Here is a 19,000-nt window from a genome sequence, read left to right on the forward strand (position 1 = left end):
ATAGCTGCATTTTCTACTTATAAAATAATTTGAGAAAGTAATAAAGAATATAGGATTCTTTTTTAGAGGTTTTTTTCTTTTTTTCCCTCTTTTCCTCCTTTGGATGGTGAAGTGTAGGGTAGAGACATTTGATAGACTGGCACACTAACTTGTGGGCATAATCTGAAAAGGTGGGAGAAGACCACTACCCAAAGACTATTGTTGGTGCTCGGTATCTAACCTGTCCTTCATACATGTAAGGCATGTGCTCTGGCACTGAACTCCATCATTGCCCCAAAGCTTTAAGTTTTTCCTTGAAAGCATTTATTTGAAACCCGTTTACTGATATGTAGTTGGACATTGAAAAGCCGGTGGTATGTTGGTAATATGTGAAGGGGCAAAAGGAGAGAATGAATGGATAGATAAAGATGTGTATTTTTAAGTTGATATATTTGATGTGAGAAAAAATTTGAAAGCACTCTTTCATAGACTTTTTCAGTGAATTGCATATCTTTTGTAGGTTTTTATTAGCTATTTGTAGACTTGTCTGATGCTTTTTTTTTAATCTAGTGCTTTTTTTAAAAAAAATAATATTTTTTCTGGGCTAGGGAGATAACATGTTGTAGTGCTCTGCATGCAGGAGACTCAAGTTTGAGCCCCAACACTATCTAGTCCATCAGTACTACAGGGAGTTTCCTCTGCCACTGTGTTTGGCCCCAAATCTGATTAAATAAAATTTTCGTAATTATTTCCTTATTCTCTGTTAGTTTTTGCTCTTTAAAGTTCTATAATTGGTACTTTAGACCTCAAGGTTTTAGACTTAAGTTTTTTCCACTTTTCTATTTTTTATCTTTGTTTTGGTGGGTATTTCTTTAACATCTTTTCAACTCCCCATACCTTTTCCTTTTCTAAAACTGAGGCGTAATAGTTTTTTGAAGTATTTCTGCCCCTGTATAATGTCAGTTTCACTTTCCCCCTAAATATAGTTTCTGCATTCTTCATCACAGACTTTTCAGGTTTTTTATTTACTAGTTTTTGGACCACACCCAACTGTTCTCAAGGTTTACTTCTGCTTCTGTGCTGATGGATCACTCCTGGCAATGCTTAGGGGACCATATGGGGTGCTGGGGATGGAACCTGGGTTGCCCACGTGTAAAATAACTGCCCTACCCACTGTACTATTGTTTTCCAGCTCCAGTGTTTTGGGGGGGTGGGGTGAGGCAGGCATTTGGGTCACAGCCGGCCATATTCTGGGGTTATTACTGGTTCTGCACTCCAGGCTGATGGGGCTGGGGGAACCATATGGGGTCTGGAACATCTAATCCGGGTCAGCAGTGTGCAAGGCAAGTGCAGCCCATTTGCTGTATTGTCTCTCCAACCCCTCACAAACATCATTATTTTTTTTTTCATTTTTATTATTTTTATTATTTTGCTTTTTGGGTCACACCCGGCGTTCCACAGGGGTTACTCCTGCCTTATGCATTCAGGAATTACTCCTGGCGGTGCTCAAGGGACCATATGGGATGCTGGGAATTGAACCTGGGTCGGCCGCATGCAAGGCAGACACCCTACCCGCTGTGCTATCACTCTAACCCCTCACAAACTATTTTTTTGTTGTTGTTGCTTTAGTCCAAATTTAATGATTTATTTTTTTTTAACTAATAGAAGTATTTTTATTTTTTTTTATTTATTTATTTTTTAATTTTTTATTGAGTCACCATGTGGAAAGTTACAAAGTTTTCAGGTTTAAATCTCAGTTATACAATGCTCGAATACCCATCCCTTCACCAGTGCTCATATTCCACCACCAAGAATCCCAGTATAGCTCCACCCCGCCCCCCCACACCCCTAACCCCCCCACGCCCCTAGCCCCCCCACCCTTAGCCCCCCCCTGCCTGTATAACTAATAAATTTCACTTTACTTTCACTTTGATTGCATATAATATTTCAACAAAACTCACTATTATTGTTTGGAGAGTCTCTCCCCTAAAGTCAGACCTGCTGAAAAGGAAGCTGGTGGGAATCACAAACTTATTTTTAAAACAAAGTGATGTCTGATTAGATGGGAATAACTGAGAACTATGAACAGGGAGCTCTGTGCTTGTTGATGGGTCTCACTGAGTGTAATCTACCGAGCCATCTTTTAAGGGCCTTCTATTTTCTGTTTAGCTAGATTGCTTAAAAATCACCAGGAATTGATTTAAAGGATTTAAAGGATTTTAAGTACTCTTACCCTAGTCATTTTTAACTTATGCATCTTAAACTGGAAGTTAAAAAATGTTCTCCGATTGATCAGCAGGAAAATTTTATTACACTGTTTTATGGTGCTGATTTGGTGGGGGAGGTTGGACTTGGGGGGCTACATACCTGGTGGTATCCAGGGGTTACTCCTGGTGGTGCCTGAGGAACCTTAAGTGGAGCTGGTGGCTGTGCAGGAGGGGGGCTCCAAGATAGGTCAGCTGCATGCAAGGCAAGCACCTTAACCTCTCTTCACTGTTTCTCTCGCCTTATGGACGTATTATATACATATTAAATTAGTTGTTCTTTGAATTACTATTGTAAGTAATGTGAGATAGGAATTTCAGTGCTAATTAATTCCTGCTTATTAGAAATTCCACCGGTATCATTTGCTAATTCTTAAATATACCAAGGTCTCCGGACTGAAGAGATAGCATAGCAGGGAGGGCGTTTGCCTTGCACATGGCCGACCTGGGTTCAATTCCTCCATCCCTCTCAGAGAGCCCTGCAAGCTACCCATGGCATATTCGATACGCCAAAAATAGTAACAACAAGTCTCACAATGGAGATGTTACTGGTGCCCACTCAAGCAAATCAGTGAGCAGCGGGACGACAGTGCTACAGTGCTACCAAGGTCTCCTTTTAGGATCAGAGTTTTATTTCTTTCTCTATTCCTTTTTTTTTTTAAACGTGTGGTGGGGCTTTGGGGACCTTATCCAGTGGTGCTAAGAGCTACTACAAACTTGGTTCTTGGGGGTCACTCCTGGTGGTGTTTGGGAGACTATGTTGTACCAGGTATTGAACTTAGGCATCCTTCATGTAAATCACGGACTACTGTTTCATTGAGCCTATTCTGCTTCCTATTCAATCCTATTTTTATAACATATTAACTTTGATCTAATAGAGCAATTTCTCTTTAAGTACAATTTTTATATTGGAGGTGGGGCCAAGGTGGCAATGACAGGAGCTATTTTAGATATGCAGGATCTTCAAAACAAAAGTAGGCCCATAAACCTAGATAATCACAGATACCCATGTGTTTGCCCCCCCCCCCCCCCCCGGAAGTGACTGGGAAAATCCAGCAACCAGCTCCTAAAGACTTCCCATAGTGGAATGAGAACTGGAGCAGAGGAACCGATACAGAAAGAGCCCCAGGGAGTTGGGAAGAGCACAACAGAAGCAGCAGAGATACACAGGATGTCATCCTGGAAAAGGAAGCATCAGGATGCATTGGGCTGAAAAACTGTGCCCTTTGGCTTAAAACTGGTGATTTGATCTGGTGGCAAGACCTAGGTTAGGCAGAATTGTCTAGGGTGTCTAGCTATAGCTAGGGCCAGCAGCTATGTAGTCCCCAATAGGGAAGCGACCTGTAGAGATTCTAAGCTGTGTCAACAGGCAGGCAGCCCCAAACAAAAGTATCTGACTGATTGCTGGAGTCTGCCCAGGGTCAGAAAGGAAAGATAGTATGAGAGTTTGAGATACTTTCAGTCAGAATTCAGTGAACTGAAGGATGACCATTATCAGTGTACTGGTAAAAAAAACAAACAAAAAAAGAAAAACAGTAGTGGACTCCACAGCAGAATGATAGAGGCTGAGAAATTAGTCAGTGTGCTTCAGGATAAAATACACAAGATCATTAATAAAGAGCAGAAGGACAATAAAAAGAATACAGAAAAAAGAACAAATCTATGGTACAACTTCAAGAAGTATAACATCTGCATTGTAGGAGTTCTGGAAAGAGAGAATGGGAAAGAATTATTGGTTGAGGAAATTATAGCTGAGAAGTTTCCCATTCTCAGGACTGAGTTATATAACCTAATCCAAGAAGCTCAAAGAATTCCAAGCACAGTAGACCCAAATAAGAGAACACTAAGGCACATTCTAATTAAAATGGTAAAAGTCAAAGGTAGAGATAAAATCTGGAGAGCAGCAAGATCAAAGCAAAAATTTATGTAAGGAAATTTTCATAAGACGTAACAGCATATCTCCCTAATGAAAGTCTATAGACCAGAAGAGAATAGTGTGACATAGCCAGGATATTGAATGAAATCACAACAAGAATACTCTATCCAGCTAGGTTATTCTTCAGATTTGAAGGCATGCCACAGAACTTTACAAGCAAAAACAGAAATTCATGACCAGTAAACCAGTTTTAGAAGCTGTACTAAATGGTTTTCTGTAAATTGCAAAGAAGCTATACCAGAAGGTAGTTATAAGGAATATAAAATGTAGAAAAGAGTAATTAATGGGTTTTTGTATAATGAGTTTGATGCTCACAAACTTTGAAATTAAGAGGACTTATAGTTTCATGATTTCAGAGAATTAACTACAGGGGTAATCTCCAGACAAGATTATAGGCGAATAGACAAAAAAAATCATTCAAATTGTGAAAGGTTATAAGGGACACAGAAAGACATTACTTGAACAGTGGATGTATACATCAAGAAGACTTAACTCTCATTAATATATCACGCCAAAGGAAGACTCAATGAAATTATCTTTTCAGTTAAAAAAGTAGTATATTTTTAGTGAAAAGAAACTAACAGGACTGAGGAAAGATAATAGCAATAAAATTGTAGTAGTAGTAGTAGATTCTATAGCCCCAATTCTTGGGCAGATAAAAAAAATCAGTAGGAAACACTGCTTAAAGGAAGGGTTGGACTCTTCTCTTTCCCCATCCAAGTACACATCCTCCAGTGTAGCACTGTAGCACTGTCCTCCCGTTGTTCATTGATTTGCTCGAGCGGGCACCAGTAATGTCTCTATTGTGAAACTTGTTGTTACTGTTTTTGGCATATCAGGAATGTCACGGGGAGCTTGCCAGGCTCTGCCATGCGGGCGGGATACTCTCGCTTGCTGGGCTGTTTGAGAGGGACGGAGCAATCGAATCAAACCTGGGTCGACCACATGTAAGGCAAACGTCCTACCCGCTGTGCTATCCATCCTCCAGCTCCATCCTCCATTTGACATTCTTCAGGACAAGACCACATGCTGGGACATAAAACAAACCTGTAAAATCAAGAGGTTGGAAAATATAGAAAGTAATTTCAGACTACATTACTTTGAAGGTGGAGGTAAATCATAAACAGAAAGCCAGGGAAAGCTCAAATACTTGGAAATGACATACTATCAAGAAGAAATCGGAGTTTAAACATTTCTGGGAACAAGTGAGAATGAAGACATGAGCTCATAAAATGTGTGAGTGATATACACACATTTAATGAAGAACATATATGACAAAGTGAAAGTGATATTTAGAGGGAAGTTCATAGCATTATAGGTTTATATCAGAAAACAAGATAAAACTCAAATAATTTCACGTCATAGAAAATAGAAAACGGGGCTGGAGTGATAGCACAGCGGGTAGGGCGTTTGCCTTGCACGAAGCCGACCCGGGTTCGAATCCCAGCATCCCATATGGTCCCCTGAGCACGGCCAGGGGTAATTCCTGAGTGCAGAGTCAGGAGTAACCCCTGTGCATCGCCAGGTGTGACCCGAAAAGCAAAAAAAAAAAAAAAAAAAGAAAATAGAAAACAAAGGAAGCCTAAATAGGAAGGAAATAATAAAAATTAGGGTGGAAATTTTGATAAACATAAAACAGTCAACGAAAAATGAAAAATCTTTTGGGGAAAAAAGACTAAAAGAAAGTGATAAAACCTTAGCTAGACTCACAGGTATAAAGAGAAACTTTAATAACTTGGATGAGAAACGAAAGGGGAGAAGTTACACTGAATACCACAGAATTACAAAGATTTCAAAGTTGCTATGAGCAATTTTTTGTTACCATTAAGTTGGAGAACCCAGAAGAAATTGATGAATTTACAGTATCATTCATCTTCCCAAGACTATAGCAGGAGGAAATAGGAAATGTGAACAAACCAAATAGGGAATGGAAACAATAATGAAAAATCTTCAAAACAAAAGCCTAGGTGCAGATGGATTCACTAATAGTTCTGCCAAAGCTTCAGAGAGGATCTAGTACGTATACTTCTCAAGCCCTTCCAGACAATCAACTAAGCTAGAATTCTTCCTAACATTTTCTAACAAGACCAACATTACCTTAAACACTCAAGCAGACAGAAACTTAAAAGAAAATTATTAGACTGATATCCCTGGTGAACTATAAGCTGTAAGATTCTCAACAGAATCATAGTTAAACAGCCTATCAAAAATACCAAGTAGGATTAATTCCAAGGATGTAAGAATGTTTAGATATGAGCAAATCAGTTTATGTGAAATACCCCATCAGCAAAAGGAAAGTTTTTAAAAATCATAGTCATATGTATATACATTTGATAAGATCCAAACTGTTTATTGTAAACTTTCTTAAGAAAATGGAGATGGAAGGAGTTTTTCTCAAGCTATATATTACAAACCCACAGCCAATTTAAAAAAAAAAAAAAGTAAAAGAAAAACAACCAAGCCGAAAACTTAAATTTAGGCAAGATACTCATATAGCATGGTATTGTGAAGATTCTTGGCACCACAGTTAGCCAAGAAAGAGAAAGGGCCCTCTCCCCGATGGGACTCCAAGATGACGCCACACCTGGCCATTGTCTACTTAAGCTCCCACATGGCCATGATCCAGCAAGGAATAAAAGTAGAGAAAGAGTATTGTGCAAATTGTCTGCCACACAGGCTCGGCAGGGGGTGGGGGGGAGGTGTGTGGAATGGGTAGGGGCATACTGGGGATTTTGGTGGTAAAAAATATGCACTGGTGAAGGGATGGGTGTTTTGATGACTGTATGATTGAAGCTCAAGCATGAAAGTTTTGTTACTGTACCTCATGGGGAATCAATAAAAAAAAAGAGAAAAGGATTAAAATTGGAAAACAAGCCAACAATCACCTGTAGATAACTCACTTGTTAGCAAATTCAAAAGAAGTTACCCCAAAACTTTCAGAAACAATAAACTTATTTATATAGTGCAGCGGCAGACTTGACTCTGCTACTCTAATTACTACTCTGTTGTTTTTTAGTATGTGGTAATGAGGTAGGAATTTAGAACTATTACATCTTTAACTGTTCAGAAAAAAATTAAGTACCAGAAAATCCACAAAAGGGATGAAAGGCTTATTCAGTGGAAGTGGTAAAAGAAGAGGGTTGGCATGATAAACTAATGGGTTGAGTGCATGCAGGAGACCCAAGGTGGATCCCAGGTATCACATATGGTTTGGTCTCCAGACCATCACCAGGATCAACTTCCAAGTATAAAACAGGGAGTATAGTCCCTATATGCCACCGGATGTGGCCCCAAAATCAAAATGAATGAATAAGTAAATACAAATAAATCCATTGAACAGAAGAATTAATAGACTTAAATAAGATCAACCTACCCAAACAACTATAGAGTTCATCCAACCCCCATTAAAATTCCCTTGTCATTCTTCAGGGTTATGGAACAAATACTATTAAACTGTGTTTAGAGCCATAAGATTCCCTGAATAGACAAAGCAATTTTGAGAAAAAAGTTAAGATGGGAGACTTTGTGTTTTTTTATTTTAAATAAGTTATATTATAAAGCTGAAGTAAAACTGTGTTACTGAAATGAAGACATTCTCAAATCAGTGGAATAGAATTGAGAGTCCTGGATAATCCCTCAGATTTGCAGTAGTTAACTTATGACAAAGGAACTAGGTATACAGTGATTGATTCAAGGAAAGTCTCTTTGAAATGGTGATGGGAAAACTGGTTAGCCCTGTGAGGGGCTAGGGGAAGAATTGCATACACAAAAAATTTATTATGGATCAAAGGTCTCAGTATTATGCCTGGAACCTTAACAGTGAATTAACATAGACCTTTTCTTGATACTGTCTTCAGTGGCATATTTAATAATTCTATACCTTGGGAAAGAAAATAAGCTAAAGTGAATAGGACTATATCAGACATAAAAACATTTCCACACTTGGAACGTGAGAAATAGTACAGCTTTGGTAGCGTACTTTGCCTTGGCATATGGCTAACCTGTGTTCTATGGTCCCCTGAGCACTGCCAGGTGTGACCACCCTCAAACAGTTTCTGTATTTTTTGTTAAAGGAACGGACTAAAATTAAAAGACCACCCCACTGAATAGGATAAAATGTTCACATACCATACAGCTGTTAAAGGACTAATATCCAATATATAAAGCACTCACAAAACACAAGGTAAAATGGGGAGAAATGCTGAACAGAATTTTTACCTAAAGAAGACAATTCATGCATTCACAGCTAACAAGTATATGAAAAAGTGGTCATCCGCACTATTATGGAAATGCAAATCAAAATGTCAGTGTGATAGCACCTCACACCAGTGAGCATAGATGGCATATGTCAAGAAATCTTGGGAAAACAGGCTGTGCTGGTAGGGATGTAATGAGAAAGAAAACCTCAGTCACTGTTAGTGTGACTGTTGTCTGGTCATTCTCTATGGAAAATAGTATGAAAGTTTCTCAAAAAAATTAAAAAGAGTTTTCTGTGTGACCCAGAAATTTCCCTGCTTGATATCTTCCCCCAAAACACAAAAACATTGACTCAGAAAAATACATGCGGCATCTATGTTATTTTGTAACGCTATTAAGCTAACCAAAATTTGGAAACAGCCCTAGTGCCAACACAGATGATTGAAGAAAGAAATTGTGGTATATGTAGTGAATGGCATATTCCTCAGCTATTATAAAAGATGAAAGCTTGCCTTTAGCTAATACATGATAGCAGTAGAAGCAGTTATCTTAAGCAAAATAAATCAGAAGGAGAAAGACTGAGCGATGCCACTCATTGATTACAAATAATGTAAGGGAATAGTGGCCAATGAAAACAAATCTTGATATTCTACCTTTACAGCAGTTGGCTAACCATAGGGGTGAGTAGGGGAAGGGGTGTGGAATGGACAGGGACCTAGGGACAGTGATAGTGTTGAGTATGGTGCAGTGGCATTGTAATGATAAAATTTTATAGTAAATTGTACTGCTTCAACTGAGAAACAGTTTTGTCTCTTAAAATTTTGTTCAGTGCTTCAGGTTTATTTGTAGTTTATTTCTACTGTATTATAAAATACCTAGAATATGAAAATGTCTAAACTGCTTCCATTTTGTTCTGCTTCTGTTTGCATTTTAACTGCTGTTGTTTTTAGAGTTGTTTTCAGTCCTAAGTGTACTTGTAGGATCAATTGTTGATCTGTTGAATTTACAACTTGAAAGTAACTAATTTGAAATGAAATTTTGTTATCCAAACTGATGTTAATCTCTCAACGTGTGTGTGTGTGTGTGTGTGTGTGTGTGTGAAATACTTAACGTTTTTGTTGACCTAAGTTTATAGATTGACAGGAACTACTTAAATGTTTTCCAAGGGGCTTTACATCTTGAGATGGATTTAGTCAGGGTGTGCACATAGGCTATTTCTGATGATGCTCAGGATAGCAGACAGTGCCAGGGATGAAACTTGGGGTGACAGCCTGCAAAGCATGTACTCTAGCCCTTTCTGCAGTATCCCTTTCCACTGATGCTCTTGTTTTGTAATGAAGTCAAATAATGAGTTTTGTTGCTGACTGTATTAAAGAAAGCATCACTTACTAATTTTGTAAGGAGAGAGCTTTTTAGAACAATTAATTTATATGCTGGAGTAACTTTAGAAAATTTGATCATTTCACCAGTTTTGATCACTTTGGAAGATCACATATTCTAAATCAGCTTTTCTCAACCAGGAGCCCCCAGGATATCCCAAGCTGGCCACAGGTAAAAATAATGTAAATGGGGCTCAGGTGACATGAGACAAGGGAGCCAACCAGTAGGAAAGGGGTGTTACAGGAAGGAAACAAGGTCGGAAGGGAGCCACAGTTGGAAAAAGATTGAGAAACATTGACCTAGATTCCATATGTCTGAGGACACGTTCCTATGAATTTATAACCCCAAATTTTTATATACTTAATACTTGTTACCATGGCTGGCTATGAGTTAGGGTGGCCACAGATTTCTGAGTTGTTGGTTTCCTACATTTTTTTAATCACTGTTTTCTCAGAGATGGGTTTAATGGGAAGGTTATTATGATGCTTCTTTTACTGATTACTGACATACTGTGATTCATGTTTATTTTGTCTTTTAGCATTATCTGCATACCAGAGGTACTACAGTTTACAGACTGACTACTGGAAGGTTAGTGTACGTTTTCTTGCCTATTTTTATTGTCCTTTGGGACAGATCACTACTATTTAGTCAATGAGTTATTCTCTTATGACCACCGCACCCCCTTTTGTTTTTGTTGAGAATATTTTAGGCATAGTGAGAGTAAAATTGTGAGTTCTTCTGTTTGTGTTACCATGAACTAGGTCACCCTGACAGTTTAAGTGTGAGAATTTAAAAGTAATCAAAACTAAATAGCAAAACTATTCCTTGTTTGTTTTTTGAAAAAAGAATCTTAAATTCATAAGTATGGAATAGACTTCTTGTTACTGTTTTTGGCATATCGAATACGCCATGGGTAGCTTGCCAGGCTCTGCCGTGTGGGCCAGAGGAGTCAAACCAACATTTATTAAAAGACCTACCAAATGAAAAATCTTTATTACGCACATACTTTCTTGGTTTAAGCAGTGCCTATAATTACCTGGGCAGGTACTCTTTCATACCACGTTTAATAAATTTTTTTGTTTCATTTTTGTGTGTGTGTTTGACGGGCCATACCTGGTGGTGCTCAGGGCTTACTCCTGACTTCTCAGTGATCAATCCTGGCAGGGATTGGGGAATAGAACCTAGTTTGACCTTATGTAGGGCAAGCACTCTACGCACGGTACTATCAGTCTGACCTGGGTTTTCTTTATTATATCAGAACTTTAAGGTGGATTTTTTTTCTTTTCTGATTTTAGCATATTAAAAATATATAGTTCATTGTTCATTTAAAAGGAAAATGAGTAACAACACATATTTTAAAATGAAACTGCTCGGGGCTGGAGCGATAGCACAGTGGGTAGGGCGTTTGCCTTGCACGCGGCCAACCCGGGTTCTAATCCCAGCATCCCATATGGTCCCCTGAGCACCGCCAGGGGTAATTCCTGAGTGAAGAGCCAGGAGTAACCCCTGTGCATCGCCGGGTGTGACCCAAAAACAAAACAAAACAAAAAAAATGAAACTTTTTGTGACTTATTGTTTTTTCTTTTGGGTCACACCCAGCCAAGCTTAGGGATTACTCCTGGCTTTGCACTCGGGAATCATTCCTGGCAGTGCTGGAGGGGCCACATGGGATGATGGAGATTGAACCTGGGTCGGTGGTGTGCAAGACAATACCCACTGTACTGTTGCTCCAGCCCAGCCCCAATTCAGTGACTTGTAGTAGCTATCCAGAGTTGTGCAGTTATAACTACCATCTTATTTGGGGGGCATGTCCATTTCCCCATAATGAAACCTCACACACATGCATTCTAGAAATTACTATGCTATTTTCCATGTCTTTGTAGTTAATGGATATTGCATATGGTGAAATTATATAATATGCAACCTTCCTATGATTGATGGATATTACCACATTTTGTTTATTTCTCAGTTGTTAGGTATTTTATTTTATTTTTTATTTTATTTTTTTTTAATTTTTTTAAAAAAAATTTTATTGAGTCACCATGTGGAAAGTTACAAAGTTTTCAGGTTTAAATCTCAGTTACACAATGCTCGAATACCCATCCCTTCACCAGTGCACATATTCCACCACCAAGAATCCCAGTATAGCTCCACCCCGCACCCCACACCCCTAGCCCCCCCGCCCTTAGCCCCCCCCCCCGCCTGTGTAACAGTTGTTAGGTATTTTAATTTTAACTTTTGAAAATAATGTAGCTGTGAACATTTGCATACACCATTTGTATGGAAATATATGTTTATTTTTCTTGGGCAGATAATCAGGAGTGCTACTAGTGATTCCAGAGTAATTCCATGTTTGATATTTTGCAAACTACCCAAATTGTTTGGGGATATCTCTACAGTTTTACGTTCTCATCAGCAATTTGTGAGGGGTACAGTTTTTAACGTATCCTTGTCAGCGCTTGGCACTATCCAGTTTTTGAGTGTGGCTACCATAATGCAAGGGTAGTTTCTTTTTTTTTGTTTTGTTTTATTTGCACTTGCTTGATGACTGATATGTTGAATATATTTTACTTTTTTCAAAGTTTGTTCTTCTGTGTCAGCCATATGGGGTTTTTTAAACATTTTTTTTAAGGGGCCAGAGTAATAGTATATTGGGCAGGGTACTTTAGCATGTGACCGACTGGGGTTTGATCCCCAGTACTCGATATGGTCCCTAAGCTCACCAGGAGTAATCCCTGAGCTCATATCCAGGAGTAAGCCCCTTCCTATTGTGCCATTTCTCTAGTCCTGTTTCCTTTTTTGTTAACATTGAGTGTGATAACCTTTCACCATACTGAGCTTCCTACTTGAGTAGTTTAAGTATATTCAGCCTCCAGTTACTGTTTATAAGTCCTGGTTATGATATTATATAGATTTTCAGTAGTCTTTTCGATAACTATTTTAAAGTTAAGTTTTTATTTTATTTTTTCACAGTATGTTATACTAATCCGAATTTTTATTTATTGTACAATGATTGAGCAGTTTGCTAGATACTTTTCTTGGTGATATTAGATATATTATTTACTTCAATTTCACAAAATCCCAAGTGACAACATTTTAAGTATTTTATGTTTATGATTTTATTTTATTTAATTCCTTAAAATAGCCCTGTAAAGTTGAGATTATTTAACTTGTGTTATAGAATTCTACCCATCTGATAGCCTCTACAGAATGATTTTACAATTGCTATTCAATACTAGGCAAGTTTTGGAAAAAAAAAATCTGTTCTAATACTGTGAATGTTGGCTTGAAGACTAATGAACTGTAGAAAATTCCTTTGCTGTATTATAAGTAAGAAAACTCTTACATACCCAACAGGTATTTCAGACTATATTAAGGAAGTGATCCAGTATGCTGAATCAGTAAAATACTAAATTATTTGGTGAAAAGTAGGTAACAGATTAGTTAAGGCTGTAAAGATTGGATTTTCCAGTAGTAAATGTTTTCTGAATAATATAATAGGGCATTCCTTTGCCACAGTGATCAAAAGAGACTAGGGCTCTATTTAGGATTAACACACTCATATTCTAGTGGAGGATATAAAACAGTATATCTGTAATAGACACGGATATTTGTGTGGAAATACCATATTAGGAAACCTATTTTTTTTTGTTGAGCTTGGAAGCATGTCATAACATTTCTAGAAGAGTTGAGACAATAGTTAATGATTAGATAGGAATTTCCCAGACTAAGAATGGAGTTGAAGGAAAGATGGTGTTGATTTTTTCAGCAGAGGAAACAATCATGTTTAAAATCTGTATAAGCGTGCAAGAGCCCATTTTATTGTTTGGTCTATGTTATCTATACTGATAGAAGAGTAGACTATAAGATGGGAAAATTTGAGCAAAAGTCATGAAATGAAGAACTCTTGTTAAGACTAGGATGTGCTAAGACCAGATTTATTTATTTATTTTTTAAATATTTTTTTTTATTATTGAATCACCACGTGGAAAATAACAGTGCTTTCAGGCTTAAGTCTCAGTTATACAATGCTGAAACAACCATCCCTTCACCAGTACACATATTCATTCCACCACCAAAAAAACCCCAGTATACCTCCCACCCCACCCCCACCTTGCCTGTGTAACTGATAATTTCACTTTCTCTTTACTTTGGTTACATTCGATATTTCAACAAAAAACTCATTATTGTTAGGAGTTCCCCACTAGAGTCAGACCTGCTGTGAAGAGAAATGAGGTCTTTTATTGCGGCCGTTTTGGATTTCTGTATTTTAGCAACTAAGCCCAGGGAAATTTCTTCCAGAAATTGGATCATTGCAAGCTTGTAACTCTCATCTGTGGTCCTCATAATATGGTGGTCACCACACCCTTCTCCCCCCGCCCCCCGAAAAGACAAGAGAGAAAAACCTTTCCCCTCCTGGGCAGGCATGGGGCCACAGCTTAGTTCTCAGCCTGGAGACATTCTGCAAGGAGCTGCCGGTACCAAAAGTAGTTTAGCTGGCCTCTGGAATCATGCTCGTGCAGCTGCAGTGAGGCCGCACACAGTGGCCCCCGGGATCACATCTCAGCGGAGAGTGGGGCCGGTGCCTCCCACCTTCCTGAGAGCACCCTCGAGTCCCATTGCTACCAAGACCAGATTTAGAGGTCTGTTTGAAGTGAGAGATATAATGGAGCTTTTTGGAGCTTTAAATGAATTTTGAACTTTATATTCAGGCAGGGGTAGAGATTAGTACTTCCTAGAGAGGGAAAAGCTGAATTATGAACAGAGTAAGGATGTTAGAGGAAAGCAGTATTTATTCTGAATGCACATATGCCCCTCATTTAATTAATTTCCACCATACTCAAATTTTCACCATACTCATATTTCAATACCACCTTCTTTGAATATTACTCAAATTGGTAAAAGATGTTTTTTGGATTTTACTTGTTGTTACTCAACTGTGCTCTAATTTTCATCTCCCACACAGCAGTTGTCTTTTTTGGCAGAACATTTTATGACTGTAAACTACTCTTGCATTATGAACATCCCTGTTCTCCCCATCCTCCACCCTATGCACACACAAGTAGATTGTTTACTTAATGAGAGCAGGGGAAGTGTGGGGGGGCACAATTTATTCATTTTTTAAATTTTATTTGCTTTTTGGGTCACAGCTGGCTCTTCACACAGGAATTATCCCTGGCAGTGCTCAGGGAACCAAATGGGAGGGGATCAAACCCAGGTTGGCTGCATGCAAGGAAAATGCCCTGCCTGCTGTACTATCACTCTGGCCCCTGGAAGTATATTTTAATCAGCTTGATTTGCTCAAATGCCACCCCCACCCGACTTTGGGCAGCTACACCCAACTGTGCTCAGGGTTCACTGTTGGTGAAGCTCAGGATACCAGGGATCGAACCTGGATCAACTGCACTCAAGTCAGGAACCTTGCCTGCTGCACTATATCTCTCCTGCCCCACAATTAACCTTTGAATATTGTCTCTGATACAGTAAATACAGAGTTTATTTCAAGGATTAGGAAGTGATGATAAATACTTTTTTATTTTGTGTTCGGGGTGCTCAAAGGCTGCTCCTTCCTCAGTGCTTGGAGATCACTCCTAAGGATCAGGGAGTCTCAAGCAAAGCATATATTCATTCTGTTTAACTAAGTTGTCTATAAAAGTGAATTTGATTAAAAAAGAGTACCAAAACAGTTTAGAAAGAAACTAGAAACTTTGAAATTGTAAGTTTTCAGAATCTTTATGAAGTCCCTCAACTTGGTAATACTCCCTTTAGCTAATACTCCCTTTTCCTCATTAGGAAAATTGGGGATAAGAGGATTAATGAAAATTAACATTCATGTCAAACATTTTTATGATATATGTAAACACTTTTCAGTGTTCCAGAAAGGTGCTTGTAATTTAGAGGTACAGTATAATCTTGGAACAAATTTTAGTTAAAAAAAACTTGCATGTCCCAAATCACCTAGTAATTTGCAGTTTGGGCTTTAAATAGCACTGATTCCTCTTTCTCTAAACAGTGACCGACAGCAGTCATGAAATGTGCTTTAGTTTACTCATATTTAGGGCAAGATAATTTTTTGACTGCTCTGCATTGTTTCCTAGGAGCCACAGCAGGGTGTAGTCCCAGTTGCTCACAGTTCATAATCAGCCAAACTACTTTTAACTTTCTTGCCTTCCCTACCTCACTTTACCACCAATTTCCCACTGAGATTTCTTAGGTAACTTGACAAAATAAACTACTTGTACTAAGACTTTTATCTTTGGGTTTGCTTCTGGGGATATGCAACTCAAGAGTATGGTAAGAAGTATTTCATTTTTTAATGGTTCAAAAGAAATTTGTTTGCAAGCATTATTGTGAGTTCTTTGCTGTTTTCAGTGGTGAAGAAAGGAAGTAACTAGCTAGTTGCTACTTGTGACTAGGTCAGAGTAAGTCTGAGTAAGGATATCTTTGTTTTGCATTGCAAAGGGACTTGGCAAGGCCAACATGTACACATGGCTAAGTGTTTTTGTTTGTTTTGTTTTTTCACTTTCTCATACTCTGCAGTGCTCAGGGATTACTCCTGGCAAGCTCAGGGGAGCATATGTGGCGCTGCGGATTGAACCTGGGTCAGCAGCATGCAAGGCAAGCGCCCTATCTGCTGTTCTCTGGCCCTCAACTAAGTGCAATTTTTATAGTGATATTTAAAAAAAAAAATCTTAACATTTGTTTAGGCTTATATTATGCAGTTCCTTTGAATTTTGACTACTTAGCTGCAGAGAGATAGTATATGATAGTATAGTACCTATTTTGAAATTATTTTTTCTGTTGATTTGCCTATAGAATTTTTCTGATAAATCATTTCAGGACAGATTTGATTGAAAAATATTTTTTCAAATTGTTGCTTTCTGTGCCATGTATCAACTCATTAGTGCTATATTGGTGTTTAAAAATACTGTAAATCGATATTTCGTGCATTTTGGCAATTTCAAAGCATAGAATACCGCATTTTATATTGTATGCATTAGATATAAATTCCTTTCTTAAAGCTCTTTTTCCCCCTTTCTTTACAGAATGCTGCCTTTTTATATGGTCTTGGTTTGGTCTATTTCCATTACAATGCATTTCAGTGGTAAGTTAACACGAAACTAACTCCATTAACTTCCAGTAAATCATTTCTTTTTGTTCTTATGGTGTTTTGCTTTTGGTTTATTGTCTGTTTTATAAATACAAAATATTTTAATGTTATAAATCTACTCTTTTTAGTAATCTTTAATTCCCAGCAGGATCTGATCTTTTAATCCACATTGTTCTTTTAGTAATATTGACCTAGTTTATATTATTAGAGTTGCGTGTGTTCCTAAAAACATTACAAGATTACTACAATTACTAAAGAAGGCTTAATGGAAAGCTTTAGGATTTCTCAGTCACTCATTTTGGATCCATAGTCCCCAGTTCATTTGAACTCGTAAAGGACTGTGCTTTTCAAGTCTCCAAATCTGTGGGTAAATGATTATGATGATTGCTCCTTCCCTCCCTCACTCTTCCCCTCCCTTTTTTTCCCCACTTACAGACATGATTGTCACCATTTCCTCCTTTCCAGCATGTGTGTATGCATACACACACTAGAACTTTACAACTTCCAGTTATTAAGCACCAGATAATAAATTCTTCGTTATTTTTTTCTGTGAAGTAGGAATAATGTAACCTTTAGAGTCAGACATTACTATATAAATTGGAAAGTACAGGGTGCCTTTATTATAGCCTTTTCCCTGTTGTTTTTCTGTATACTAGATAAGGTAACATTCTCCAGTGACAAAACTACAGAATTTGGAGTTCGGAGCCATAGTATAGTGTGTAGGGCGTTTGCCTTGCACGTGGCTGACGTGGGGTCAATCCCCGGCATCCCATATGATCCCCCAAGCACTGCCAGGAGTAATTCCTGCGTGTAGAGCCAGGAATTACCTCCAAGCATCGCTGGGTATGACCCCAAAAGAAGAAAAATACAGAATTTTGAGTTGACAGTATTTTGGTGGCACTGCCACTTACGTTGCTCTTTAGTACCTTAGGTAATGATTTCTCTTTCATGTGTTTATGTATGTTGAAATCCTTGCTTACTCTATAGATATGTCTTGGTTAAATTAGATCATTAACATTTTGTAAATGATAAAGCTCTAAATTGAGTTAAAAATTTTGAAAACATTTCTCACTTGTATTCTACATAATCTTAAACTGAGTGAGTGCGATGAGAGTCCAAAACAATGTTTTGGTCACAGGCTACAACCCTCCCCATATACCTCCTGCTTGGTACTATAAACATTTTAATTGTGCATAGGTACTGATTTGACAGTTTCCCTAAAAATGAAGCCTGCAGCTTGGATGATTTTTTTTAACTATATGCCAATTCTATCTTCTTTTTTTTTTATCAACTTGTTTTTTTTATTATGTATAGAAGCACTGCATTGCTAGAGAATACATACCTGTTTGTATATAGATAATTTTAGTCATTTGGACCATATTCTTTGTAAACTTAATGAAACTATAATTGATTTTTATAAAAAAGCTTGGTAATTCTTAGCTTTTGCTGTATAGCACTTCTGAACTTACTCTTCCCAACTTTACTGTACCCTTTATTTTTATTGAAATTAAAACACTTATTTGGGCGCCCTACCTGGTAGTGCACAGCATTTATTTCTGGCCCTGCACTCAGATCACTCCTGTTAGAACTCAGGGGATGATAGGTGCCTGAGATTGGATGCAGCATCAGCTCTATGCAAAGCAAGGTCTTTACCCACTGTGTTATCTCAAGAGCTAGTCCTAGGGGAATTTTTTTTTTATTTTTTTTTTATTTTTTTTTTTTTTACCCATACCTGGTAGTGCTGGAGACAGACGGGATGGTTCTGGACATTAAACCTAGGACCTTCCATGTACCAGGCATTTGTTTTACCACTTGAGCAACATCTCTGACCTCAGTGCTTCATATTTAAAACCAAGAATAGAGTAGGACTTGAAAAAATCTTTCTTGAAGATGTTGTTCATAGCATTCATACTTTCATGCTTGTGTTGTTTACAAGTGCTCTGAGAGATAGTTTTACTCCTTAGTTTTGTAGCAAGATGTATGTGCATGTGGCTGTGCTATTCAGTATTGCAAACTATTTAATAAGCACCCACATTCACATTTAATACTTTTTTCTACTGTACTCTGTTCCCATGTTTGAAGGTTGTCAAGTTATTTTTTCATAGTTTCTGTATACTTTTGTTGACCTAAGAA

At 37.9% G+C, this 19,000-nt stretch overlaps 1 protein-coding gene across 5 annotated transcripts in view; it reads left to right on the plus strand.

Moving 5' to 3' along the window:
• The window catches only part of KDM6A (lysine demethylase 6A), a 155,052-nt gene that overhangs the window by 47,126 nt on the left and 88,926 nt on the right, over positions 1–19,000 (plus strand). For all 5 annotated transcript variants that reach the window (XM_055120448.1, XM_055120447.1, XM_055120450.1 and 2 more), the window contains exons 4-5: positions 10,295–10,344; positions 16,803–16,861. In XM_055120448.1, coding sequence (XP_054976423.1) covers positions 10,295–10,344; positions 16,803–16,861 — 109 coding nt within the window. The remainder of the gene's footprint in view (positions 1–10,294; positions 10,345–16,802; positions 16,862–19,000) is intronic.

Source organism: Sorex araneus, chromosome X (assembly GCF_027595985.1).
Source record: "Sorex araneus isolate mSorAra2 chromosome X, mSorAra2.pri, whole genome shotgun sequence".
NCBI classification, from domain to species: Eukaryota; Metazoa; Chordata; class Mammalia; order Eulipotyphla; family Soricidae; genus Sorex; species Sorex araneus.